This window comes from Zonotrichia leucophrys, chromosome 3 (genome assembly GCF_028769735.1).
Source record: "Zonotrichia leucophrys gambelii isolate GWCS_2022_RI chromosome 3, RI_Zleu_2.0, whole genome shotgun sequence".
In the NCBI taxonomy this organism is placed as follows: Eukaryota; Metazoa; Chordata; class Aves; order Passeriformes; family Passerellidae; genus Zonotrichia; species Zonotrichia leucophrys.
The window spans coordinates 46,859,912-46,887,151 of NC_088172.1; the positions used below are offsets into that span (position 1 = coordinate 46,859,912).

The 27,240-nt window shown below is 37.5% G+C and overlaps 1 protein-coding gene across 8 annotated transcripts in view; it reads left to right on the forward strand.

The window, feature by feature from the left end:
* LAMA2 (laminin subunit alpha 2) overlaps positions 1-27,240 on the forward strand; it is a 334,549-nt gene that overhangs the window by 115,970 nt on the left and 191,339 nt on the right. For all 8 annotated transcript variants that reach the window (XM_064708035.1, XM_064708043.1, XM_064708042.1 and 5 more), the window contains 8 exons: positions 3,945-4,124; positions 6,272-6,361; positions 8,519-8,636; positions 10,324-10,502; positions 12,159-12,258; positions 20,512-20,672; positions 24,138-24,278; positions 25,630-25,803. In XM_064708035.1, the coding sequence (XP_064564105.1) occupies positions 3,945-4,124; positions 6,272-6,361; positions 8,519-8,636; positions 10,324-10,502; positions 12,159-12,258; positions 20,512-20,672; positions 24,138-24,278; positions 25,630-25,803 (1,143 nt within the window). The remainder of the gene's footprint in view (positions 1-3,944; positions 4,125-6,271; positions 6,362-8,518; positions 8,637-10,323; positions 10,503-12,158; positions 12,259-20,511; positions 20,673-24,137; positions 24,279-25,629; positions 25,804-27,240) is intronic.

Below are 27,240 nucleotides of genomic sequence, written 5' to 3' on the forward strand. Positions count from 1 at the left end.
GATTCTGTTGGAATATAGTCATGGACAAATGCCTTGTTAAGGATAAGTATTCCTTAGTTGAAATTGAAGTATTTTTCATTTAGAACCCAGAATTAGGATTATTACTTCAGTCTTGGAAATGGTAAATAAAAGTTGTCCATAAAACCTGAGCAAAACTTGACATTGTTCCCCCATGGGGACTTAGATTATCCAAGTTGTAGCAGCCCAGTGTAAAGTGTTAATATTTTCCTGGAAGACTGAGCTTTGGATCTGTGCTCTGCTGTAGAACTGTGGAGTGGCTCACAATGCAGCATGGGCACAGCTAGCTCAGGCTGTAGCTGATGTGTGCAAGGGGGGCTAATCTTCACTGGAGCTGTGTGTGGAGCACTGTGATGATCTTATATGGCAGAGGTGTGGATGCTTAGTGAGGATTGTGTTCACTGGGACAGTTTTCAAGTCCAATTCAAAAATGCTTGGAGGGCAGGGGCCACATTAGAGTCACACAGGTGCAAGATAGTGGAGGGAGATGAAAAGAGTAAGTGTGCTCTGGAAAAACTCAGTGATTCTCATTGGGAGAGTCATATTGAAAATATTGTAAATCTAAATCTATTTAAACTTCTTTAAATTGAGAGTGTTACTGGGGGGACTTTTCTGATTAATGACAGATGTTCCTAAAGTATTCTTAATTTCTTCCTTATTCTCTTTTCAAGGAGTAGGAAGAACTTGGTTGGACAGTTTTCAAGTTGATTCTACATGTTTCTAGGAAGAAATGAATGATTTCATCACAGATGTTTATAGGAGGAGAAATAATTTAAAATAATTAATTTTGCCAATGTAAAATTTTCACTTCAGATTCACTTTGACAAAACTATCGAGTTTTGAATTTTCTAGTCTCAGTGTCATTTTGCTGTACATTCTTCAGCAGGTGCCATATTTCACGCAGGACATAGCTGCATTTCAATAATTATGTGTACTTAATTGTTTGTTGTTTTAAAATTAAATTGTGAAACATTTAAAGACAAAGCTTAAAAATAATATAAATGGAAGTCATCATCTTACTAGATTAGCCTTGCCAAATAGATGAACTACTGGCAGATAATCCTTTCAAAAATAGGGTCTGTTCTAAAATTAATATCTCTGGTGTTATTTTGTTAACTTACATTTTAGTTCTGTAAAAATATAATTTCAACGAGGTGATTTTTTTCCCCCATCAGTGTCCGAAGACTAAATTTGTTGTTTTTAAAATAATCAAAAGGTATGACTGCTGATTGTCAACTGTGTCATTTGTGGTGAAGCTGTGTCTGGGATTAATACCTTAAAGTATTCTGTGGGTACTTTTGATACATGGGATTTCACCTGCATCTTTCTCTCCCCACTCCCAAAATCTTTATTTTTGTCTTTTTGAAGAGATAGTCAGATTGCCATGCTGCTTATTACTGCCATGGTGCTATTGTTCTGTCAGATTGAGCAAGGCACTACTTTAGATTGATTTCTGCTTTATCTCTGGAATATCTCAGTTCAGTGTTTAGTATTCTACTGCTTTAAACCATAACCTATGCATGTTTGCAGGCAGTATAACAGAAATCTCTTGGATCCCGTTTTAAAGGAAGGCAGTAATAGTGTGAAAAAATACTCTGAAGAAATATGTTTCCTTGCTCACAAGTAAATATTATGCAAAAAAGTCTTCAGGCATGTGTTTTTGCTAAAATTCTCCTTCATTTGGAAAGATCTGTCAATTTCCACTTGACTGTTTGCCACCTCTTCAGGCTTCCTTTGAAGTTTTTCTCTCCACACATGTTCTCTCTCTCTTCACCAGGGATTTGAGCAGTTCTGTGGTCATGTGCTTTTGTCCTATTTGTAGCCAGACATTTCTCATTCAGGACCTCCTCCTTGCTTCCTCTGAGTTTTTGTTATAACCTTTTGTTTGCACCATGTCTTTCTCACAGCGTTTTATTCTGTTTGTTTCCAGCCATATCCTTTAGTTACTTTTAGTCAGGAGCAGAGCTGAGTCAAAGCTCAGTGACTGTGTTGTTGTGATCTGAGTAGGAGCAAGTGGCATCACCTGTTCCTGGAGGTAACATGGCAGAGCCCCAGAGGTGCTGATTGATACACAGGCAGGGTATAATTGGTGGCTGCTCCTGGCAGAGTGGTTCCCAGTGATTTGGTGTACCTGCAGATACAGTGGAGCAGAATGCTGGGTGTGATGAGGTATAGTTACCCTCTTGCAGTAAAAATCGCAGTATCACAGATTTGTTAGGGTTGGAAGGGACCTCTGAAGAGCATCTAGTCCAAGTGCCCTGCCAAAGCAGTCACCTAGAGCAGGTTACACAGGAATGTACCCAGGTGAGTTTTAAATGTCTCTAGAGAGGGAGATTCCATGATCTCCTTAAACAGCCTGTTCCTGTGCTCTACCATTGCCAATGTAAGGAAGTTCTTCCTCAATACTGAGGTGAAACTTCTTGTGTTTAGAGACCTTGCTCCTTGTCCTAACACTACTGAAGAGTCTGGCACCATTCTCATCTGCCTTTGAGATAATTAAGCGAGTTGAGTACCACATAGGCAATGCAAGACAGTAGTTGTTCATTAAGTCTATCCAGCACTTCCAAAAACTCCAGGAAACAAGAGCTGCTGTTTTCCTGGGAGCAGTAGATTTACAGTCTCTTTCGAGTGTGAGGCAGCCACTGCTGAGTGCGTACCAGCTGGGGTTTGGAGTGCAGCTGTTTGCCTAAACCAGCAGTGATATGACCATGTTCAATGACAGAAAATGGCTGTGTGGCCTGACCTCTCACTCAGAGCTCTGAGGTATGAGGCAACACATGTTCATTGCAAAGAATAAATAATTCTCTTATTCATTCCAATGTTCTGCACATTTGGCTTAGCATCTGAACATTCTTTCAGTGTACCAGCCTGTAATAAAAATGCCCCAATTAAAATTTAACACTTGAGAATACAGGAAAATTAATGGTTTCTTTCCTCTCTCCCTCTAGGTGCTCATTAACAGTATTTTGCTATACTTGACATGCTTCTTCTTGTAGGCCTTTTCCAAGAACAGTTCTGTAGCAGCCCATCTGCTTTATTTAGTTGATTCAGAGCTAATGTGTGCCATGATCAGCTAGAAAGGCAGGAGGGGAAGAAGATGTCCTGTTTTTTGTTGCCTTGCCCTTGATGCTTCAGCTGGGGTCAGAGAGTCTCTGTAAAGGAGCCACAGAGCTTACCTAGATTTCTAGACTTTAGGATGGGGCAGGTGGAGAAAGGGGGAGGTAATCTTTACAAAAACTATAGGGTAGGGAGAGAATGGTGGTGTCTTTGGAAAAACAAATGCTAAACAAAGTTCTCAGAAGTGATAAAGACTTTCCTCCGGGACCAGGTGAAAACAGTTGCTACCCAGGCAATTGCTTCACCTTTCTGAGAACAAGATTCAAAAGAGAAGATGTGAAAAGAGACAGTGGGAAAGGAGAGGTGCTTATGAATGCTGATTTTGTCTCATCTAGCTGTTGCAGTTTTCAATATTTCAAAAGTTCAAAAGCCTTTTGATGATGATCACTCCAAGAGGTGCAAACTGACCCCTGTTGAATTCTGAATCCCATTGCAAGTATACGTTCCCTTAACTTAAAATTTCTGAGCCCATTTGATTGTATGATTAACTTATTTCAGACTGGGGGAGGACAAGTGAATTGCCAGCAGCATGGACACTTGGTTTAGGGACTGGGTACACATATGAAGTTTGTGATGCAGTCTTTCTGTAGCTGATGACTTTCCTTTGCTCTAAATGTTTGTATTATAAAGACTCTTCATAGCTGAGGTCTGTGGACATATGGAATATTTTGGGGGAAATCTACTTTCTAAGGAAAGAAGTTATTCTGCATGTACAAATGCGTTGACACAATGCCTGTAATGATATTTGTTGGCCTGATCATGACAAAATTGATGTAATGTAATTCCTTACTGCTTTAATAATTTTTCAGATTCACACTTCTCTAATTAATGGACGACCTAGTGCTGATGATCCATCACGTGAACTACTGGAGTTCACCTCTGCTCGCTTTATTCGCCTGAGATTCCAGAGGATAAGGACACTAAATGCTGATTTAATGATGTTTGCACACAAAGATCCGGCTGAAATTGATCCCATTGTTACAAGGAGGGTAAGTTCTGGCAAGGCAGAAAGACACGTGTAGAAGTTATCTTACCCTTGTAAGTGCTGTACCTGCCTTTGTTTGCCGTAGGAAATTTTGGGAGTTGATGATTACCTGCTACTGTCTTTCAGAATCCTGGTGTTGGAGAATTCCCTGTGCACTCTATTTTGTTGTCTTCTCTAGAGTAGAATTAGCAATTTTACATTTTCTGCTTAATGGTGTTATTAACATAAACACCCAGCTCCTCTGGCTGCAGACATTGGATATAGGTGTTTGGCGAGTGTTTGCTGTTAGTATCTCTTGTCTCTTCTGGTACTCAATTCTTTGCTACCTTTAATGTGCCTTGAACACTCCCTTTGAGTAGAATTTGTACTTGTACTATAAATAGAAACAGGGCCTGAATGCAACACTTTTAGCATTTTCGTATGATTGAGGGTATCAGTAAACATTTTGTGCTTTGCTTCAACTTAAAAGAATGGATACAGCATTTAAACTCATACAATACCCATAGTCCGATCTTTTCCACTGTGCTTTGTGTGTGCACACCCCTGTCTCTTCTTTCTGCAGTCTTTACTTCCTTTTTAAGCCATATCTCCCTGTTGTCCTGCGGATCAAATGTTGTGTATTAATCTTGGGTTTTTTTGTTCTCCTCTGATTTCTCTATTAAACATTCTCAAGACTTCTGATTTTTCAGAGTTTTTTCTACTAAGCATTCTCAAAAACTGATTTGGGGGATATATAATATTCCTCTTTTTTATCACTTCCTCTTCCTGTTGGTCATCATATAATATGGTAACCTATCATATAATGTGGTAACCTAACTTTCCAAAACAAAAATAAGTCCTGTTACGAATGAGGGGTGTATCATTATTCTTTTGTTAATATCATTTGTCAGTGGTGGCTAAATGCTAAGAAAATTTGCATCTTCTGTTCCCATTTCTGGTTTTCATTTCCTTGTCTAAATAGGGAATGCTGGCTATTTCTGAAAGTTTGGAACAAGCCATTTTGTTTTGGATTTACAACCTAGAATCCCTTCCAGTTGAGTGCAGTTATTCCAACCTCATTAATCATGAATACTGTATGTCTATGTTAAGTGGACATGTAATAATCTGATTCTAAGCCAGTAGAAACACAAAATTGAATGAGCACTTGAAAAATTACTCAAAACTCATGAAAACTGAGTGCAGGACAATACACTGGTTACTCAAACCAACAAAGAACTGTAACTTCTGAGGGGGATCTCTCCATGAAGCATCCTCAAAAGATCAAGTAGAAACTGAAACTTGCCACCCTTGTCAGGAAACAAAGGGTAGCCACAAATTATACATTTTCTTTGTGTTGGAAGTTTAACTAGGAGTGATAAGGGTTCTCATTTTGTTTGACGTATTTATTTATGATGTGATAAAGAGGTTGAACACTGTAATGGCAAAATTTGCAAATAGCACACGTTTTGTTTGATTAGCCAGCTGTGAATATATTGCAGGACCCTTGTCGAAAGAGAAGACAATGAATGAAATTCACTTTTCACAGGTTTTGTAATATAAGGTTATGAATATCTTTGTATCCTTCTTTCTGCTTAGGGCTCTTGATCTTCACCAATGAAAAAAGAGAAATGGCCAAATGGTGGAAAAACAGGTCAAAAGTTCCTAAATCTCAGTAATAAAGACTGTTTCATGATCATTCAAAGGCCAATAGTGAAAAACAGTTCATCTTTCCATGGTTCAGTGAATGCCCAAATTAGACCCGGCTAAGGTGAACAAAGGTGTTTCATAGGATTTTTTCTAGATTTTCTCCTCTTCTTCATGCCTTTTCTTTTACATATTTTCTGAAGAGAATAAATTCTAGTGTTTGACTTTTCATTATCCAGTGTGCATATAGCCTCTTCCTGTTCTCATGTTTTTGCATGCCGTGTATAAATTGACATGGCTTTTGTGACTTCAAACAAATGGAGCTGTGCCAATTTACACCCTTTCTTTCACTCAGCCTGAATCTGTTGATCAAGACACGGCTTGGATTACACTGTCTGCTATATTTGTAATAGATCAAAAAAGAAATAAAACAGGACCTGACAGTTTTGTCACAAGAAATGAATTCTGCAATTTGGCACCTGCATTTTAGAATCCACTTAGCAATTCAATTTCTGTTTTGTCTTACAGTATTACTATTCTATAAAAGACATCTCCGTTGGAGGCATGTGTATATGTTCAGGCCATGCTAAGGCTTGTCCACTGGATCCAGTCACCAATGTATGTATTTTTTTTTATGTTGCTTTATTTATAGGGTGGAATATGAGAAAAAACCCCCCTGATATTGATATTCTTCAGCGTTCTGTGAATTTATGTCTGTTTTTCACCTAGAAGAACAGTCAGAAGCAGTGCCAGAATGAAACAGTGCTAGCAGCCAGAATAATAAACATTCCTACAGTGTCAGCAGAGACTTTTCTGAAATGAAAGAATAGATTTCAGATAATTCATATTGGAAGTTTCCTAGGAAAACCAGAAATCTGGGTTACACTATGTAGCTGTAGAAATGAGCACTAACAGCCCGTCTTTCTTTTCCTTCTTGATATTAATCAAGATATTTCCTAAATGATTGTCAAATGTTTAATTGATGCTTGCAAACAAATGATGGCTCTAGAATGGTGCATTGGCTATGTAAGGAGTATCAGTTGAATGATCAGTTAAGCCAATCTAGAAAATCATGGGCTGTTTATATTATCTTTCAACTTGTAACTCTCTTTTTTTGCACAAAACCAATATAATTAAAACATAACCAATATAATTAATGCAGAAATAATTTTTTTCCTGATTGTCCAACTCTATGCACCCATTATCACTAATAGTGAATTTCCTGTTTACTGTTACATGCCACAGTGTGGGATCTCTTCATGTACTATTTGATTAAGTAGGAGCTTTATAGGATTTAACTGAAAATCTTGTTTGTATGTGGCATTAAGCCATTATGTAGGAAATCATCTTAAAAAATTACAAAAGCTTATAGAGAATACATTTAGAGTTCTAAGCAATTTCAATGGATCCTTGTAAAAATTGAGCAAACACCTTGGTTTAACCCTTCTGAGAATTTTCTGTAATGACATGTACAGCAAGTGTTGAGCTGTTGTTTTAGATGCCCTTAGTGGTGAAGCTGCAGCATTGTCTCTGTGCCATCTGTTAGAATCAGGCCTGCCTCGGAAAATAAGTGCTGCTACTGAGATTAATGCATACTTAGATAATTTTGCTACTAGATAAAATAAAGCCATTTTGACAAGTGTGATGTCCTGTTTTGCAGGACGTCAAATGCATATTTGTTGTCTGACCAGGATAAAAAATAGTGTAAGTGAAGCAGCTCAAGCCAGAAGAGATTTGGAGGTTTAACTGTCCAGGGATATTCTTTAGACTGAGCCATGCCAAAATAGGCTTATAAACATTATCACCGTACTTGTTAGCAGAAAGAATCTTTCCCTTAGCATTACAAGGAATAAACTTGCTGGAATTTACTGCCATGCTTTTCTGAAGCAGTCCTTGAGTTAGCCTTGGTTTGCAAAATTTATGCTTTGTCCTGTGAGCCTTGGAGTTTCTCTGGCTCGCTGGTTTGACCTTGTATGGCCTCACAAGGACCACAGAGAATCCCCTTCACTAAATAAGTATCGGGAAGGCAATTTTACTTCTCATTTCTCCAAAGTGCATGGTTTTCAACCTCTTTCAAGCTGCCTCTGTGGCTCAGGGAGTTTGGGTGTTCCTCACAGTAATATTTTCATGCTGGGACTAAGGTGGGCTTGTGGAGAACTGTAAAGTCACTAAAAGGCTGGACTTCAGCTCATCTATTATTACTTTAAACTCTCCTGCTATCCCTTCCATAGAATTAGTTACACAATAGGAAGGTTACATGATAAGTTGACTTTTCCAGTCAAAAAATGCTATCAAGTATAAAAAAAAGACAGTTTGTATTGTATCAGCTAACAGAATTTATTTCATTCTGCAGCAGCAGAATTGCTGCATCTAAGAGAAGGGCAGGGAATGGTTTGTTCCTTCAGGGTCAGATCAGTTTTCCTGTATCTAAGGGCTACCTGTACTTCAGCTTATTTGTTTTATTGGGAAACTTTCCCATCGTCCTTTCTTTATCCAGTTGGAATTAAATTTTCCTGCATTCTTAGAATCTCCTTAGGTTATCTGACCAGCTGTCTTCCTTTGCTTTGTGTCTGTTTTCTTCAAATAGAGCTATAGAAGTTAAACACACTTGATGAATGCAGGACGCATAAACGAATACAAATGAATAAACAAAGGAATTACAGAGTAGAGATATCCTTAATGTTTTCATAATTTGAACTGGAATACATATTATTTACATGGACAGATTTTTCACATCATCACATTGTGTAAATATTTGTTTTTCTTTTAAATTAGAAATCCGTCTGTCAGTGTGAGCACAACACATGCGGAGAGACATGTGATCAGTGTTGTCCTGGTTTCCATCAAAAGCCTTGGCATGCTGGCACTCTCCTGCATAAGCATGAATGTGAACGTAAGTTGAAAGCAGCACAGAGGAGAAAATTTCTTGCAACTGCCACTGAAAACTGAAATTGGGTCCGACGTGATTTTGTAGTTAATTTGGTTTCTAACCACATTGGTTTATGAATAACATTTGATTTGATGTTATTCACTTAATTAGACTGACTCAAAAGACTTTGCAGAAAAATTGCAGCTAGAGTTGCGGTTTTATTGAATTCAGAATTTTTTATTGTAACATGGTGATATTTGGGGAATGCTATATAATGTGTTGTTTTTATAATCATGATGGTTTTGTTTTGATAAAATAACAGGGCTCTATCCTGGTAAGTAAAAATCTCTTTACAGATTTTTCATCATGTGAAACTTTACTGGTTTAATTACTGTATAAATGGCATTTTTATGTGTTATAATGTTCATCTTTGGTGAAACAAAATATTTTTGAATGATCAAAATACAAGTTGATGTCTGATTTTTTTTAACAGTAAAGACAATGTATCCAGTTTTCCAACATGGAATGAAAACCTACCTTGAGATATCAACTTCCCACGGGGTGGAAATTTAATTTTCAGATTTATTATAGTAAGGGTAGTTATAATTGAACTTTAACATCTTACTTCCAGAGGTCACATACCACTTACATTTCTGAACATAGTAAAATCTAATGCTCCATTACACTAAGTATTTATTCATTTCTAGGATTTCAGCCATAATTTTATCATGAGTGATTAAAAATAAATAAAAAGGAACAGATATGCCCATTTTTAGAGTAGCCATTGCTTATTTGTGTCCTGTAAACTTTGGTCACAGTGGTCTTTGTTTTAGTTGGGACTGTGTCTGCACTGGGAATGCATTATGGAATGAAGGCAGGGTATGTTTAATTTCATGTTTAATTTTTAAGAGACACTTACACCCTTTTCAACCCCCAGTGAACTGTTGAACTGTACATCTGAACAGTTCCCTGGGATCTGGTTCAGATGTAAAGAGAACACCTCTCCACAATGGTGACAAGCTTTGAATTTCTCTTTATGATGAAATTAAAGTTTAATACCACGGGGAAAGGGACAGTGAGCTACCTCGTTTTCACTGCAACAAATTATTAGATTATCTTTCTTGTATTTGGACCTGAAGTCTAGAGTTCAGATATAAATGTCCAAAGAAGATTTAAGATTGGGAATCCCTTTGTTCTGCCCCAGTTCTTATATGCATATGTGCAAGTGAGATGTTTTTAGGATGTCTTTCAGATTTTATCTGAATCACTTTAATTTACTCGTACCATTGTGCTGCTTTTCTTACAACTCCTCTTGTATTTTTATTTAGATGATCCCTTCGTGAACTGTATTTGTATGCAACCAACAAAAGGTTTCTCAGTTATCAATTTAAGCAAGAAAAAAAAATCAAACAAACTGAAACGAACCAGGAACATCATAATTAGGCTGTGTCTGTCAGCCTCTGTATTCCCCAAGACAAAATATTGAGGAGAAAAAATACAACTTTGCTTAATTCAATTGAATTTCAGGCTGTTCTCATAATGGGACCACGTTGCCTTTGACAAACGAAGTAGTAAATGAATGGTTGGATGTGCTTTGACAATATATAAAGAACCAGTGATAAAATACTGAATGGCTCTATTTTTTGTACCTCGGTAACAGTGGGGCATCCCCAGTGGGGAAGTATTTGCTAATGCTCTCCTTCCCTTTCAGCGTGCAACTGCCATGGGAAGACTGAGGAGTGTTACTACGATCAGGAGGTGGCAGACAGAAACCAGAGCCTGAACATCCACGGGCAGTACCTCGGGGGCGGCGTGTGTGTGAACTGCTCCGGCTACACCAGCGGCATCAACTGCGAGACCTGCCTGGACGGGTACTTCAGGCCCAAAGGGGTGAGCGCCCGCTCCCGCCGCCCTCCGCTGCCAGGCCCGCTGCTCAAACCATCCCCTCATCAGCTTTCCTTACTAAACACAGCTTGGGCTGCCATTTTGTGAAGGTTAAATTCCAAATCTGCCTACAGCGCAGCAGTTGCTTCTCACAGTTGGGAATGCATAAAGTTAACTCTCGGAGAAATAGGAAAGTGAATTGTGTTGATATGAGGGAATGCGCTGGAGGTCAGGGCCTCCAGCTAGTATTTCAATTTAATTTAAAAGAGGATGTGGTCCTGTAAACAGAACTTCTGCCTCAGTAATGAATTTCAACTTTTCTTATCAAAGTTCAAAGAAATATTGCTATATTTGGTATTGATGAAAGAGAGACTGTAATTTCTGTTTTTTAAATGCAATGTAGAATTAATAACCACTGAAATTCCACAGTGTTTCATGAATGTCTTTAAATTTCAGTGCAGTGGAAATTGCTTTTTGTATTTCATCGTATAAGACTGTATTTTCGTCTAAGTGGAAGCTGTCAAAAGATGAATCTTATATTAGGTTGTATTGTCAATATGAGCCATTCCTGTGCTTTAGACAGCTACACTATTAGTGTGTGCTTGAATTGCTTATATTCCATCTGTATATTTTCAGATGGGTAAATAATGGCCTTTAGTCTGATTGGTGTTCAATCCTCAAAGAGAGAACATCAGCAAATAGCAGTAATTACGTTTTCCCTGATAGACTAGATTTAGCCTTACAACTTGAGAAAAGGAGTACTGAGAAACAATTTCTTCAACAGCAGGGCACTTACTTGATTTTTTCCTCTGTTTTAAGTTATCATCCAGCTAAAAAGGGATGTGATATATATGTGTGTATTTGTATAGTATATCCATACTATGTGTATGTATCTAGTTAATTCAGAACTTCTAATTTATGTTCCTAGTATGATATTAGACCAAGGTTTAAGTTTGGTTAAGGTAACCTCTCAAAAACAAAATGAAATTGTTCCATTGTTGAATGTTCACTTTTCTTCACTTACTTACCTTTTTTCTCTCTTACTGACTAGCTAGCATTAGTTAGTTTTTTGAATCATGTTGAACAGAACAACTAATCTTGTCAATGTTATGTTAGGTAGTAAATGCTTAAAATCTACTCTGTTACATTTAGTTATTTTAATTATACAAAATTCTGTTATCTGTACACCTGGTATTTTTTTAGCTGAATACATATTTGCATCTAAGTTACTACTTATTTCTAAATAAAAATCCCAAATGTAACTTTAAGTGAATCACATAACCTAGAATCACTTATGTTGGAAGGACCTCTAAGATTGAGTCCAACCCTTAACTTAACACTAAACAATGTCCTTGAGTGCCACATCTAAACATCTTTTAAATGCCTCCAGGGATGATGACTCCACCACTTTTTGGGGCAGTCCATTCCAATGTTAGACAAACCTTTTTGTGAAGAAATTTTTCATAATATCCAATCTCTGGTGAAATTTGAGACATTTTCTTCTTGTCATAGTTTGCATGGACTGTTTATCAGCTGTCTCATTTTTCTTCAGGTATAAACCGCCTATACAGACGTCAGTCTCTCCTACTTTTTAAGACGTAAATAAAAGTTTCCAATTATTGAAGGGAAGGTTTTTTTCTTCTAACATCTTTATTTTTATAGGTGTTGCCAGAAAGCCCAGATCCATGTCAGCCATGTTCCTGCGATCCAAATGGGTCTCTAAATGATACCTGTGTCAAGGATGAGAAACATATAGAAGGAGGTAAGATCCCTCAAATATAAGGATATTAAAGATGAAAACCAGCAATGGTGAAAGAAATGTTGAATCACATTTTTGGTATCTTTAACAAGAAAAAAGCCCAAAAGTTTTGGTTTTGGTTTGTTGTGGTTCTTTTTTTTGATTTTACTCATGCAAACAGTAATCTAGCTGCAATGTTTTGAATTTTTTTCCTTTTTTTTTTTTTTTTTCATTTTTGAAAATCACACTCCTAGTTTGTTGAAGCTCCTTTCAGATTCATGGCTGGGAAACTTGTATATGTTTGGAAGAAAATTCCCAGTGGAAAATATTGAAGAATTTTGGCATTAAAAAGCTTTCTTCTTTTATCACAGAGATTAAAACTCATTAAAACTCATGCAACAGTGATGTTTGTTATATCTTCTCCTATCTGTGCATATTTCCATTTGAAATTTAAACATTATTCTCAAAAGGTATTTACTTGCTTTCTGAGTTATTCATATAGGATTACAAGATGCTTACCATAGCCCTGTAAAAGCTCTCTTCACATAGACAGAGAACTGTTCATTGGGCTTTGGAAACAATGAATTGCCTTTATTTTTTGTTGTTGTTTCATTGTAAAACATCTGAAAATACTGTAGGAAGACAACAAAACTCAAGGTCAGTTCTTAAGAGATTTATAAATTGGGCTAATTACAATCTATTGATGAGATGTAGCAATCCTTTAAAATAGAGATCAATAGAACATAAAAGCAACATGGCAGAGATGCAATACAGGGCCCATAATCTGCTGTAATAACCATGTACTGATTGCACCAGTTCAATCAAATTATACTGATTTACTGTCCCAGTGGTGTCTCTGGTGGGTTGGTCTTGGCCAGCTGAAGCTGCCCACCCAGCGACTCTCTCACTGCCCTGCTCAGCAGAACAAAAGAGGAAGCAGCTCACGGGCCGAAGTAACAACCAGGAAATCATTTTCCAATTATTATCCTGGGCAAAACAGACTTTATTTGGGAAAGTTAAGTTATTGCCAATTTAAATAGTTTCAGATAGTGAAAAAAAAATATTAAGAATACACTTCTTCCACCATCTTCTTTCTTTTCCCCCAGACTCAAGCTCACTTCTTCATTACAGACTGCTCCTCTACCTCTGCCCCCACTACCACAAGTGATGCAAGATTATAGCAAGCAGGACTCATAGTACTGGTCATAACAGTTCCTTTTTGACACTCCTTCCTCCTCACACTTCCCCAGCTCCAGTGTTGGTGCGTCCCATGGGCCTACATCCTTCACGAAAAATAATTTTCTTTACCAGCAGTTCTCCATGGGATGTAATTCCTTCAAGAAACATCCAACATTTCCTTCACAGAAATGCAGTGTGGATATCTGCTCCAGCCTGGTTTTCTCCAGGGGCTCCAAGGGTGTATCTGCTCTGGACCAGGAGCTTCTCCTTCCACTCCTTCCCCTTCTCCCTTCTCTGACCTGGCTGCCTGAGGGGCTGTGCGCCCTGTTGGGAGCTGGCTGTGTCTGGCACAGGCTTTTCCTCACAGAGGCTGCCCTTGCAGCCCCCTCCCTGCTGCCAGAGCCTGGGCAGGGATACCTAGTGCAGTATATCAGAAGAAGTGATATGAGAGACAGTAGGAGCAGAAGGGAGGATGAATCCCAAAGCTGGCAAAAACACAGCAAGGCTCTCCAATGCCTGTACCAAACCTGTGGATGAGACTGAATCAGGTTACACATGACAGACAGTGCAACAAAGGAACCTCTCAGACTGTGATTTTGAGATGGGGAATGATTAATTAAAAAAAATGTGATGTCCCACTTGCATGTTACGCAGCTGCTTGGTCTCTGACTCCTGTCACTGCTGCAATCTCTCTTTTCACACCTTCTTTTCTGGCCCCTGGTGTGGGTCATCTTCCTGGGGCCTGGCAGCTGATCAGCATAACAGGCTGACAGCTCCTCTCTCACAAGAAGGGGAAAGCAAAAGGATAGAGACATTTTTCTGTCTTGTTTGTCAGTAATGGTGTCCTTAGGAGCTCTCAAAATGTCTTATGCCTCTGAGCATTCAGCAGATCTAAACCATCTCATGGTTGCTTTCTAAATCTGCTTATACTTTCCGAATCTGACAAGGTGGTACTGTACTTTGACACCTTGCTATGTCTCCTTCTGCCTTTTTAGTGCTCTGATCTTTCTGGCAAATTCTTCTCTTGCCTCATTTGTGAATATCTCTAGGAAGAGAATTAAGCTCCTGTTTGGATCATTAAAGGTGTTTTTCTAGAAAATCTATGAGCATGTCATACTACATATTGAAGATAAAATCTTGGATTATTTTTTTGTGCTTTTCCACCTTGTACTTTTATTGCAGGTAGCTAGTCCTGCTCATCTGGCCCCAGGCATTCAAAGAAGCTGTTGAATGCTCTAGTTTCTCCAGTCTCGAGAACCAGAGTTCTTTTGTTCTCTTCACAAAATGAAAACTCTCATCTTTTTCTGTCTTGACTGTAACCAGCTTTTTCTCATCTACCTGAAATTTACCTCATGCTTCTGTGGTTGGTTGGAGGCCTGTTGCTTTTGAGCATGTTAGAGTATTCTTAATTTCTGTTGAATGTGTTGTTTGCAACACATAAATTAATTTTTTTCCTTTATTCCTTTCTGAACTCATTGATGCCTTCTGCTTCCAAGTTATTTACTGTGGAGGTCATTCTGTCTGCTTAAACTGTTTATTCTCATATGTGAGAAGCACAATTGTTGTTTAGATAACTGCCATCATGTAAGAAATTCCCTCCCCACAGTAGTCCATGCATTTGTTCTTGGGACCAGTTGTCTGTGTCCTGCCCAGTTTTAGAGAAGCAGATGCTTTGCTCTCTCTGAACAGTGGCCAGAGGATAATTTTGATATCCATCTTATTATTTTTCTATTTTAAGACTACAACAACAAAAATAAGCCAGCTCTACATATATCTGGGCATCAAAGCCATTCTGCCTACAATGAACTTGCTCTTTGCTCTTTGTTCTTACTGTTTATTCTCCTTTTTTTTTTACTTGTACTAAATAAGTTTCCAACACATTAGGAAAAGTGTTTACTTCTTGCTCATTATGTTTATAGTTCTTGAACCAGTTACATATTTGTAAATTTAATGTCTTATTCAATAAAAATGACACAATAATGTGTGTTGAGAGGAAAAGCCTTTCTAATATTTCTTTTAAGAGATTTCTGTGGTAATAGAAGAGGTTGTTTTAGAATCAAGAGCGAGTCTGGACATAATTCTTGGCATAAAGCTATCCTGAAAGAAGATCTCTTCTACTCTTTTTTCCCTCTGACATTTGGATTCAGTACACTGATAAAATTCTTTTTGCTACATACTGCTCACCCTGAGCAGCAATTTGGTTTGAAGCGCTGGTGAGTGGTCATAAAGGAAAAGCTGGAAAACATGGTCTGTCTGAAGGAATCTATCTATTCACCAGTGAACCAGAATGAACACTCTGGGTGGGTTGAAATAAGTCTTAAAGAGTCAATGGCTGGTTGTATGAGGATAAATTGTTTGCTTGGTGTATAATGGGAATATGCTGCTTAAATGTGTGCTAAGTAAATGCTTTGAGCAAGTAAAAGACATTAAACTAAAATGGAAATAAGATAGTAAGGAACATCACGGGGGATATAGAGTCACTGTGAAGAGTTCTCAAGTAAAATAAAGCTGGAGGCTGTACATTCTCTGTTCTTGAATACAGTAGGTAAGCAGCAATTAAAATGGAAAATTGTAGCAAATACTATAATAACTGGTGCATTGATGAAATCCATCAAGAAGATTTAAATTACTGCATCCTGTAGTCATAATCAGGTTTTGCTAGATAAGAGAAGGGCATAGAGAAGCTGCTTTATACTATAGCATTCATTGTTTCAGGAAAGAAAGAAGTATCATTGCACTTTATGTATAATTTCCATTTTTACCTTTGTCCTCATATGTCTCAGTCAATAGTCTAAAATCAATTGCTTGTAAAGTGTGTTATTGGTTTTCAATCTTCAAGAATGCTTTTTAAATATTCTTTCACGGCAGTCCTATATCTTATTGTTAGTGAGAAATACAAAAAAGATAAATTTAGGCTCATCCTAATAATAACTGAGTATTAAGTATTGCTGATAGTGCAGTGTTCCATACAGAAGCAAAGGTCCGAGCATCTAGAAGTATTCTTGTACTCCAGCAATTAAGGCTTTCTGCATGAATTGGTACTCTTGTTTCAGGCTCTAATGGCTAGATTTTAACAAATAGCCTTTTCACAAATAGCCCTTAAGCACCTGCAAGAACTGACAGGTTTGGAACCTGGCAGGGTTTTATAAGTCAGTCTTCAAGGCATGCTATCTTTTTCTCCCCTGTTGCCTCTTTAAGTACAATATGATCCCAATGACAGATGTTTATTTTTGCTGAAAAAGTCCTCTGACATTTTAGGATAAGTAAGATCCAGACATCTTGATCTTTATTCATGCTTTGTACTACTTTGCTCAGCAAGCAGTCCCACTGACTTCCATGAAATTATTTTTTAAATTTATAGGCTGTTGAACAGGAGTTGAAAATGACAGAGGCCATTCCTAGGATTGCAGTTTTTTTGAGGGTCTGGTTCATGCTTTTGCATGCATTTATTTTTGTGCAGCTTTGAAAGACTGCTAGGCTAGGAAAAAACTAACTGGTAAAACTCATATTTCAAGATGACTCATCCTCTAGGGTGCATTTTCAAAGCCTTTGCATGCTGAAAGACAGGACAGAAATTAATAATATGCAGGGAGAAAACAGAATAACAGCTTCATCAAATAAAGCCCCATTCAAACAAGACCTATGAAGGCATAGACCAAAAGCAAAAGATGTCCTTCTTTTGAAATATCAGTTAATTACAATAAAAACTAGAGACAGACCTGAAACATCTGCCCTAAATTGAAATGTAGTTAGACTGTTGACATATTGTGCATTAGATGTGCACTACACCAGCCTCATCACAAGCAACCAGTGGGGCACTGAGAGGAATTCACACACTGTGTAACACAGGGAGAGCTGAGATCTCACTAGAGCCGTAAATGGAAGAAGGATGGAGCCAAATCAAGCACACAGACCAACTGTATCAGCAAGTGTGAGAGCTGGAAGGATGTGTGACAGGTAGCAGCCTCCTGCCTTCCTCTCCCTCACGGGGACTGTGAGTCTCTTGATAAGTGGTGTGCCGAGGTTACCCGTGTGTGCTGTATAAGAATGGGGCAAGCTGGGCTGGTGACAGTAGCATTTTCAATTACTGCATAGAAAGGAAGAGCAGGAGAAGGGATAGTTCTTGTTGGGGATCTAAAAAAAAATGGATGGAGTGGGTAATGGAGGAGAGACTATAGATATAAATGAGTATTTGGGAGCTCCATACTGAGACATAATAGTCTAATTTGAACTTGCTGAGACTTGATTTGTGAGATATGAGTTCCTGAAGCTTTCAAATGAGGTGGGCTCACTTCTAAAGAGTAGGCTTACCTGTATCTCTTACTGCTGAACCCTGGAGTATAGCCAGCTATTTTCATCTGGAAGGAACAAAAGTTTCTCTGTTCCAGATCGTCCAGTTAGGATGCATTGACCCAGATTACAAGAGCTTGTGTCCTGCTGTGCTGTGGGGCCTTGATGGTAGCTGTTTGAGAGGAGAATAACTCAGAAATCTGAGAATCAGTTGAGCCAAAGGCATCAAAACCCATGGAGCACATCACTTTGAGATAGTAAGTAACAGAAATTTCATGCACTGAAATTCTGTGTATAATTAGGACAGATCAAGAAGGTGACAGTCAGTATGATGTGCTATAAGAGATCAAAGAGGCTTCAAGGTTGGAGTAGACAGATTGAATTTCACCTCTGTATAGATTAACAGATAATATAATTTAAAACTCCTGTAGGTGGCTGCTTCTTCAGATAGCTAGTTAAAGAAGCCATAAAAAGGAAAAGCACCTCTGGATTTATGCATGAGGGACTGTTTTAAAACTCTCCTCCTGAAGGACAGTGAAATTCAACATTCTTGTTGGAATGAGAAAGCCTCCCTGAAAAACAACTTAATCAAAACAAGGAAATCTATAAAAGGAAAATAAAAATGAACAATCCAAGACTGCTAATGGCAAGCTTAGAGTTTATAGACTGTGTCTTAGACATTCAGAGAAGATGCATTTCTCTCGTTCAGAATTATTCAAGCAATGCAATTAAGCTAACAAAAAAAAAATATACATCTTTTTAAACAACAGAAAGAAACCCACTGAAAATCAGAAGTTATTCCTAACTGAGGATAATAGAAAAGAATATAAATTGTGATAGATTCCAGAAAGTCATGCTCTTAATAATAAATACATATATTTTAAGGAATAATTTTCTAAATAGTTAGATGTTGCTAAGAGGTTCTTTTTCAGATAGTTCAGAATCAGTGTGCTGCAGATTCATCTGCTAGAAATGCAGTAGGAGTTAAATATGGTTCAGGTGTAATCAAGATATAAATGGACATCTCAAGAAAGAAAGAAAGGGGCACAGCAGAAAAACTATATTAATTCTTTTTAACAGTGAGTAGAATAGCTCAGGGAATTTTCCACTTGGGAGTCTTCATTCATGGGGACAAGTCAGAAGAGCTGCCTCAAACAGAAGTGTCAGGTTTAAAGTGAACTGATAAATGCAGAATCAAAATTTGTTAGGCATATAGCATATTTATCCATGGCTTCAGGATGAATTGAGTAGTTGAAGATTGAATTGCTTGAGGCATTAAATATAGCTTACAATATTTTCCAAAACAGATATTAATGCTGAATAGACACTATTTATCCAAAAGAAAGAAAGGGTGTTCCAGAAAACTAGAATCAGAAGGTCTGGTTTCTGTTACATGGAAATCACTAGCTCTACAATAAAGGATTTATACCATTTCTGAAATGTGGCAAAAATGGGCAAAAATCAAGACTAGGGGTTTTATGTAAAGGACATCGTGCCTTATGAATCTGTTTGAAGGGTTAAATGAATATGTGAACAAAGGCACATTTGATTAATATTGTATTTTGATTTTCAAAAGGTTTTGACAAGATCTTTTACCAAAATCCACAAAGGAAAGTGTAATGGGATAAGGAGAAAAAGTTCTTTCATGGCTTAGTACTTGGTTAAAAGAATAAATGGACCGTTTTCACTGTGATGATCAATATGAACTGTTGAAAATATTCATATTTAACCTGGAGAAGGGATGAGTAGGAAGGTGACAAAGTTAGCAAGTACAAAATCTTTCAGCATAGAAAAATGAAAGAACTGCAAAATGTTCAGAAGGATCTCAAGATAGCGTCTGGGTAGTAAAATAAATGATGAATTTTTTGTAGCAATTACAGGAAAAGTAGAACACTGAGAAAAGTAGTTCTACTTGTACAGTGATTGCAGTGATTTTTGAATTAAGCACTATCAGTTGTGAAACAGCTCTTGGAATTATGTTGGACTGTGCCTCAGGTCTGTTATCTCTGTTCTGTCTCGGCAGTAGTCAAAAACATCAACAGGTCCTTAGGAAATATTATGTTTTTTTAAAAAAACAATAGAAAAAATCATCAGAAAAACCAATCAAACAAATTTACTTTACTTTTAAAGAGGGTGTATGCACACCCTCTTTAAATAATGTATTAGAACTGGAAGCAGTGCAGAGAAGGACAAGAGAGATTTTCGGCCATACTAAGCAGTTTCTGTGTAGAGATATTGAGTAGGCCTAGGAGTTTATGGCATATGAATTAAAAATGTCAGGGAGGGTATGATAGATGTACATTGAAATCACAGATGGCATGGATAAAGTGAATGGTTACTTTCTCCTTTCTATGATATAATAATTAGATGGCAATAAATAGAGATTTATCACACATCAGTGTTTTCTTTCACACTATACAAGGCTAAATGTGAAATTCCCTGCTGGGGAGCCTTACAGACTCTGAACGTAAATGCTTGTTGAAAGGTCTTCAGATGAATTAATGGAAGAGAAAGTTTTCAGGGACTGTTAGATGCAAAGAAGTAGGGATATGTTTCTGTTTTCAAGATTTCTAATATGCAGATTTCTGGAAACTCAGAATTCAAATCACTGTATACTTGCCCTATTCTTACATTGTTCATTCTGGCCTCTCTCAGATGACTCTGAATTATAGATGGTGGTGTGAACAACAGTAAACACCTCCTTATGTTAAACCTACTAAAAGTGTTGCTTTGAGCACTCTAGTGCACATATCTGACAATAATAATGACAGATGAAATACATCTCACGTTTTCTCCCTCTTCCCATAGATTTATTGCCTGGTTTCTGTCACTGCAAGACTGGCTATGCCGGAGAAAGCTGCAATCGATGTGCCTTGGGTTATACAGGATACCCTGAGTGCCTGCCCTGCAACTGCTCCCTTGAGGGCAGTGAAAATGATGACCCCTGCATAGGTCCCTGCATCTGCAAGGTATGGATGTCCAATTCTTCTGAGCCATAGAAAAATACTAATGGTACTGAAGGATTGCATTAATGCCCTTTTATTATGCCAGAGTATTGCACTGTTCTACCTAGCTGTGTTAGTATCTGTGTTAGCCACTTCTCACAGAACACTTGGTCCTGGTCCTACAAAATCCTACACAGTCTTGTGTCATCTCAGAACTCACTTCAATCAACATATTTGCCAAGGAGCCTTGTATGCTGCCAGTCATGCAAGTCCTTAGAAATCTGTAATGAAGGGACACTTACAAATGATTACATCCTGTGAATCATTTGTCTCAAACCCCATCCTCATCTACTCAAAAACTATATGTTTGAAGTATTGTAGATTCTAAAACTAACCTGTAAATGTCATTTAAAAAGAGAAAATGAAGCAAACTGATGATCTATTAAAACAAGAAAGTTGTCTTTTAGGAATAGTCATTAGGGATATATGACATTCGTTCCTGCCTTGGGATGGTTGTTTAGAAATCTCTAACATGTTTAAAAAAACAAAATCTATCCTTTCTGTAGGATGTATGTCTTAGTTTCTGGGAAGAAAATTTGAGAGGGTGTGCCATTGGGTATCTCCCTCAAACTATATCTTGATATTATATTGAAATGAAAAACATTTTTAAGCAGATACATCCACTTATAAAATACCTAGCTATCAGAAAGGCTTTTTTAAATGGTTGTGCTTTCTAAGTCATAGTCTAGTAAGTGACCATGAGTATGCCCAAAGGACTCACTGTACTGTGGATCAATTTTTCTGTACTGTATTTGTAGGAATTCCCTTCCAAAACTTAGTAAACAGAATTAGTTACAAATGAGAATTTAAAAATACTTACATGACATTCTTAAATACAGGAATGTACAAAAAATGCTTCGATGTCATGCTGCACACACACACAAAGCTCTGGTTTCACAGCTGAATAGCACTGAAATCTACTCAGAGAATTAACTTTATCCTCACTTTATGTAACAGCCACATGCTCGCTGTCAGAAATAAAATCATCCACATCATATTTCTAATTACTTAGCCATCAAGTCTAGAAGATCATAAGAGGGTGATTTTCCTATGTTCTGGCTTGGAATGGAGCTTTGATGAAGATGTATTATGCTAAATACCAGATAAATACTGCTTAATGATTCTTATGATGTCATTAATATAAAGCCAAACTGACCTGTTAGTACACGCAGACCAAAATGAACAAATAAAGAATAGAAAATAGTGTTCCTATCCCAGAGAGTTCTCATTATATGCAGTTTTCTCTCAGTGTTTGTCTTTTGTCTTCTTTGTGCTCCTCCTTTTTAAGTGCTTGTGGGAGAAAAATGATACCTTTTGTACATAGCTGAGATACAGATACATACACATTTAATTTCACTAGCAATCTTCAAATTCAAATCAAAGCAGAATATGGTCAAAGGGATGCTGAAATCATCAGATTAGTTATGCTCCATATGAAGAATAAAGTGGGATGTCTGGTTAATAGCAGGTCTTAGGAAATGCTTCCCTTCTTTTAATCACATCTTTCAATTACCTATGATGAGCTTTAAAATTGCTAAAGATAGTTTTCTTGTAAAGGAAATCTCTGAAAAACAGTTCTAACTGGATGGGCTTTGGAACTTTTTGAAGGTATGTGTTCAAAGTTTCATCTTTGGATAGCTTAATATTGCACTGAAAAGTATTGAGAAATACATGGGGTTGCAGAAACATTCCTTTATTTGCTGAGGGATAGGTCAGATCCTCTCTCCAATTCTGAATTTTATTATATCTACTATTCTCTGTATTTGCTGCCTACTCAATGAAGTTCTACAGGTTTTACTCACAGATGATGTTTGTGACTGCAGAGTGGGCAACTTTGCATTTAAACACGTTTGGTTTGCAGCTCTGTTTTTATTTTCCTATTCCTGCTCTGCACACACTAAGCACATCAACACGGTATGAAACTTTTGGGACCAGTGTTTATAACTGTAGTTTCTTAAATAAAGGGTGAGCGTATCTGTGTCCAGATGTTGCCCACATTATTATTCACATGAAGCATGAGTAACCAGTTGATTTTGACATACCCATGGCAGTAATAGGCATTGATTAATCCCAAGATTTCTGGTCAAAATATGAAAAAGCCAGCCTTGAGATTAATGAGATGTTGAAGTTAAATGTAATTGACTTATAACCTTGAGTTTTATTAAAGATGTTTGTGATTTGTTTAATAGTCTGTATGATATTATTGAAGAGGAGTATGGAGCACAGCGGCAGAGACAGAACAAAGATACTTTGTTACACATATTTTTACTGTATAATTTGTGGTGAAAACATTAAATTTTCACTGTATCTCCCTTTTTGCAGGTCATTGCCACTTCCTGCACACTGTCTCTATTTTCTCTTAATTCATGTGTCCTATACTTTCTCCCCATACATCCACTTGCTTTGCCCCATTTCTGCCAGGTTTGCTACGTCTTAACTAGGAGACTATCAAATGGCTTTCCATGAATTTACTTGGGAGCTGTGCATTTTGGGCTATCCTAGACTGCACAGTGTAGGCAGGGTTTTAGAATGTGTTCATTCTCTGCTGATGTAGAGCCAACAGTTCAGTCCCTGTGCATTCCACAGAGCGCTGTCTCCAGGGTTAAGGAGACCGTGCATAATACCGCTGAAAGAGGAAGAATATTTTGAGCTCTCTTAGGAAAAATACTGAATTACTAAGCCAGCACCACATCAGAAGACTCCTGCCACACACTCTGGGTAGAAAACCTAGCTTTAACTTTGCCTACAGGACAAATTTATTTATGGTATAAGATAGTAGGACTTAATGCACAACATAAGATTTCTATGAAAAATATAATTACAAAATGCTAAGTTTAGAATAGCTCATCTATGTTCAGTGCCTGTCTTCCTGCGGGAGAGGAGTTTCCAAACCTGGCTGCATGGCTGGCAAACACATGTAGTTAAGGAAGGAAGAACAGCAGCCTGTTTACCACTTCTATTTATCCTAAATTCATCTATTAATGACAGAGCTCTGAAAAACTGATACTCAGAGTGATTAGTATGACTGACTACTGCCACATACCTATAGTTTCCATCAGCTGGGTGTGCATGGATTTTGTCAGCCCTACCTACATACTACAGTTGTTGAGGTCATAACATTGTGCCATACTTCCTTCCCCTCTGAGGCTCTCAAGTGTAAAGGATATAAAGTAGATTGTTACCTGAGATTAAGTATGTCCATTCATAGAGATGGGAAATGACAACTCTTTTAATGTCCAAATTCCATGTCTTATTATTTGCATGCAGCCACATAGCACCTTTTACTGTGTAAAGGATTTGCTGCTAACATTCACAAATAAGAAAGTCTTTTTTATGAATGTCTTTAGAGTCCTCCTGAAGAATAAAAGGCCAGTGATCTCTGATTCTCATCCATGACAACTGAAGTAATACTCTAATGTACCTTTCCAGGAGCATGTTGAAGGAGAAAACTGTGACCGTTGTAAACCAGGTTTCTTCAATCTTCAGCAATATAATCCTGAAGGCTGTGAGGAATGTTTCTGCTCTGGGAAAACAAATGTCTGCAGACACTCTCCCTTTACCTACAGAAATGTAAGAAAAATCATATCATACCAGTACATGTCTTTGCTTTGTGTTTTTTGTCTTGTCACTAACCATTGTTAGTAGGTTTTTTGTTATTAGAAAATCATGCATGTCTCTTATTTTTCATTTATCCGGAAGAAAATGCTTGTAAGCTTTGTCACTCTTTGTGAGAAAGTTCTGAAATAGAGCAATTAGAACAGTGAAAAGCACAAAAGAAGCTATAACAATATAAATTGAAGCCGTACGCATAAACACAGTCCTGGAATGTGCATACATAACCATTCCTGAATTAAATGCTCCATATCCATAGGGCAACCTCTTTTCCAGGTAATTATTAAATTTCTAGACCTGAAGTAATTAAGAATTTGGAAACAGTAAATGTACAACATACAGCTTAAGTAAGAAAAAGGAATGCCTTGCAGGGGGCATTTTGAATGCATTTCTTTTGTATGCTGCATTCTTAGGAAAGGATGTGAGAGGGAGATGAACCTGCTGTTCTTATTTATACTGTAGAAAAATGTCTTTAGCCTGCAAATATACTCTAAACTGTAAATTAGTTCTCAAAGCTCAGACACTGATGCCACTGAAACGGATGTTCGCTACATATTCATGCCTGTAGATTTAGTTTGGGAAATGTGTTCTAGGTCTACTAGATCTTGATTTTGGCCATATTGTTATGCTGGAAGTCTTCAAGTAACATCATATATGTCTAATGTTCTCATTTACATACTAGCAACTGGGAAATTTTCCGTTGCATGCCTGAGCTCATTTATTTTTCTGCTTGTATCTGGGCTCCAGAAGCCATCTTTGTACAAACAGTGTGCTCTTCTCTGATGATTCATTTCTAATTTTGGGATTTCAGAAATTGAAGTTCTGGTGCTTTCCAGCACCATAAAGGTATAAAAAGTATATTTGGCTTTGTAAATTGTAAGGTTTTTAGAATGGAAAAATATTATAAATTATGCTGCCTACAACAATCAGAAAATGTATATCCATTTGTCAGTTCATTTTCTTTACAATCTGTGACCGATATTATTTACTGAAAACTTGCAAAATATTTGTAAATATTCTTGCACATAGTTTTGTATGATGGAATTTCCTTCTTGCTCTGGACCATGAAGCACAGAATGCAAATACATGCAGTTCTTTCAAACTGAAAAGTTATAATTCCTCGTCATATACCATAAGAAATGTTTTCTGGTTTTACTTTGTGTTTTCCTCAGTTCCTACACTGCTCTTAAACCTAATCAGTTTTTTGAAAAATGGAAGAATGCAAGGCTGTGACTATTGAAATGATCAATGTCATGATTCTTACTGTAATGTGGGTTTTATTTATCTATTTTTTTTCCTATCATTTTAGATAGAGGACATGAATGGTTGGTATCTGACTGACTTACCAGGTCTCATCAGAGTTATCCCCACGCAAAGGAGATTTGATGGGCATCAGCAGCTTAGCATCAGCAGTGTGGCTGCACAAAAAGTACTGCCACAGATTTACTATTGGAGCGCACCCAGTTCTTATTTGGGCAACAAAGTAAGTGCAGGTGGTACTTGCCTAAACACTAATTTGATTTATTGAGAAAAAAGGTAAAGCTTTGAAGGGGGGTGGAACTGAGGGAGGACAAAATTGGTTAGCTATTTGACTGGCAGAATTGCGAGCAGAAAGGAATCACCTGTGCGGAGTATCTTTTTGAGAAAAAAAAGGTAGACAAAATTAGCGAAGTATCTTTAACCTTGAGCCCTTTTTGGTCTCCTGCTGCCAGGTGTTAAAGAAGTGCAGCTAGTTCACAGCATTGGTTTTTGAATGAACTGGCTGGTGTGTGCTTCAGCTTGGCCTCTTCCCACCCTGTACTCTGCTTTGAAAACCAGTTCCCTCATCTGCTTTTCAGAGATGCGGGTTGTGTATCAGATGTTGTGGGGGTGTTTGGTGCTTTTCAGGAAACGTGTGTGGGGAGCTCTCTGCCCTGGAACTCAGAAAATGCTGCTGTGAGCTTTGTGACAATTCTGATGTGTGTATTTAAATCTGCGTGTATCTAAGTGTGCATGTGCACGCATATTCACACCCTACAGGTTAATACCAAATCCAAAATATTTTCATGAAAATCTCTTTTTTTTTCCCAGAGAGTAGAGTTGAAGACTGAATGAGTCTTAAATGTGAAGAAAGCTTAAAAGCTTTCCATTTCCTATAACCCTGATTATGTTAAAACTTATCAGAAATGCTAACAGTGATGTATTTGAGCACATTTTCCTCTGTAGTCTCTTCAGGCTAGTCAACCTCTTATTTATTTCTTTCTTCCTGTTGGCTGAAAATCAACATGACAGAAGGTAAGTGAGCACATTGAAACTAAATAACATCATTCCGAAGAATTGGGCATCCTTTTCATGGCCTATAAATTGTTAAAGAGAGTCAGGCTCACTTAGCTGGGCAGGAGGGAGTTTCTTCTATAATATTGCATGTCTGGTGAACTTACCCTGAAATGTGAACTGATACTTTTCCTTACAGAATTCCATCTCGCTTCTAGCCAGTGAGCGAAATAATGGTAGGAATATGCACACATTATTTGAATGTGGAAGATATTTTTTCAGTGTAATTTGGAGGTCCTTTGTGGTTACTGTCAGATATCACTGTATGAATGAAGCAATTTGCCTTAATAACTGAACCATATAAATTTTTGATACTACAATAACAGTGAAAGCACTCAAATTACCACAGTACATCTTAACTGTCATGTTGCATCACATAAACTATAGTTGTAATGACATGCCTAGGCCAGATGATTTATTCTATGGGAAGGGAAATGGAAATAGAATATTGAGAGTCCTTATTTGTAAACTCAATAAAACATTTCTCTAAATAGCTGAAACTGAATAAAACCAAATAGCTGAATCTAGATAAAAACATCCTTTCTTGAGAATAACTGCTAGCTGTAGAATAATTGGTGTGTCGAAGCATACAAAATCTTTAAAAATT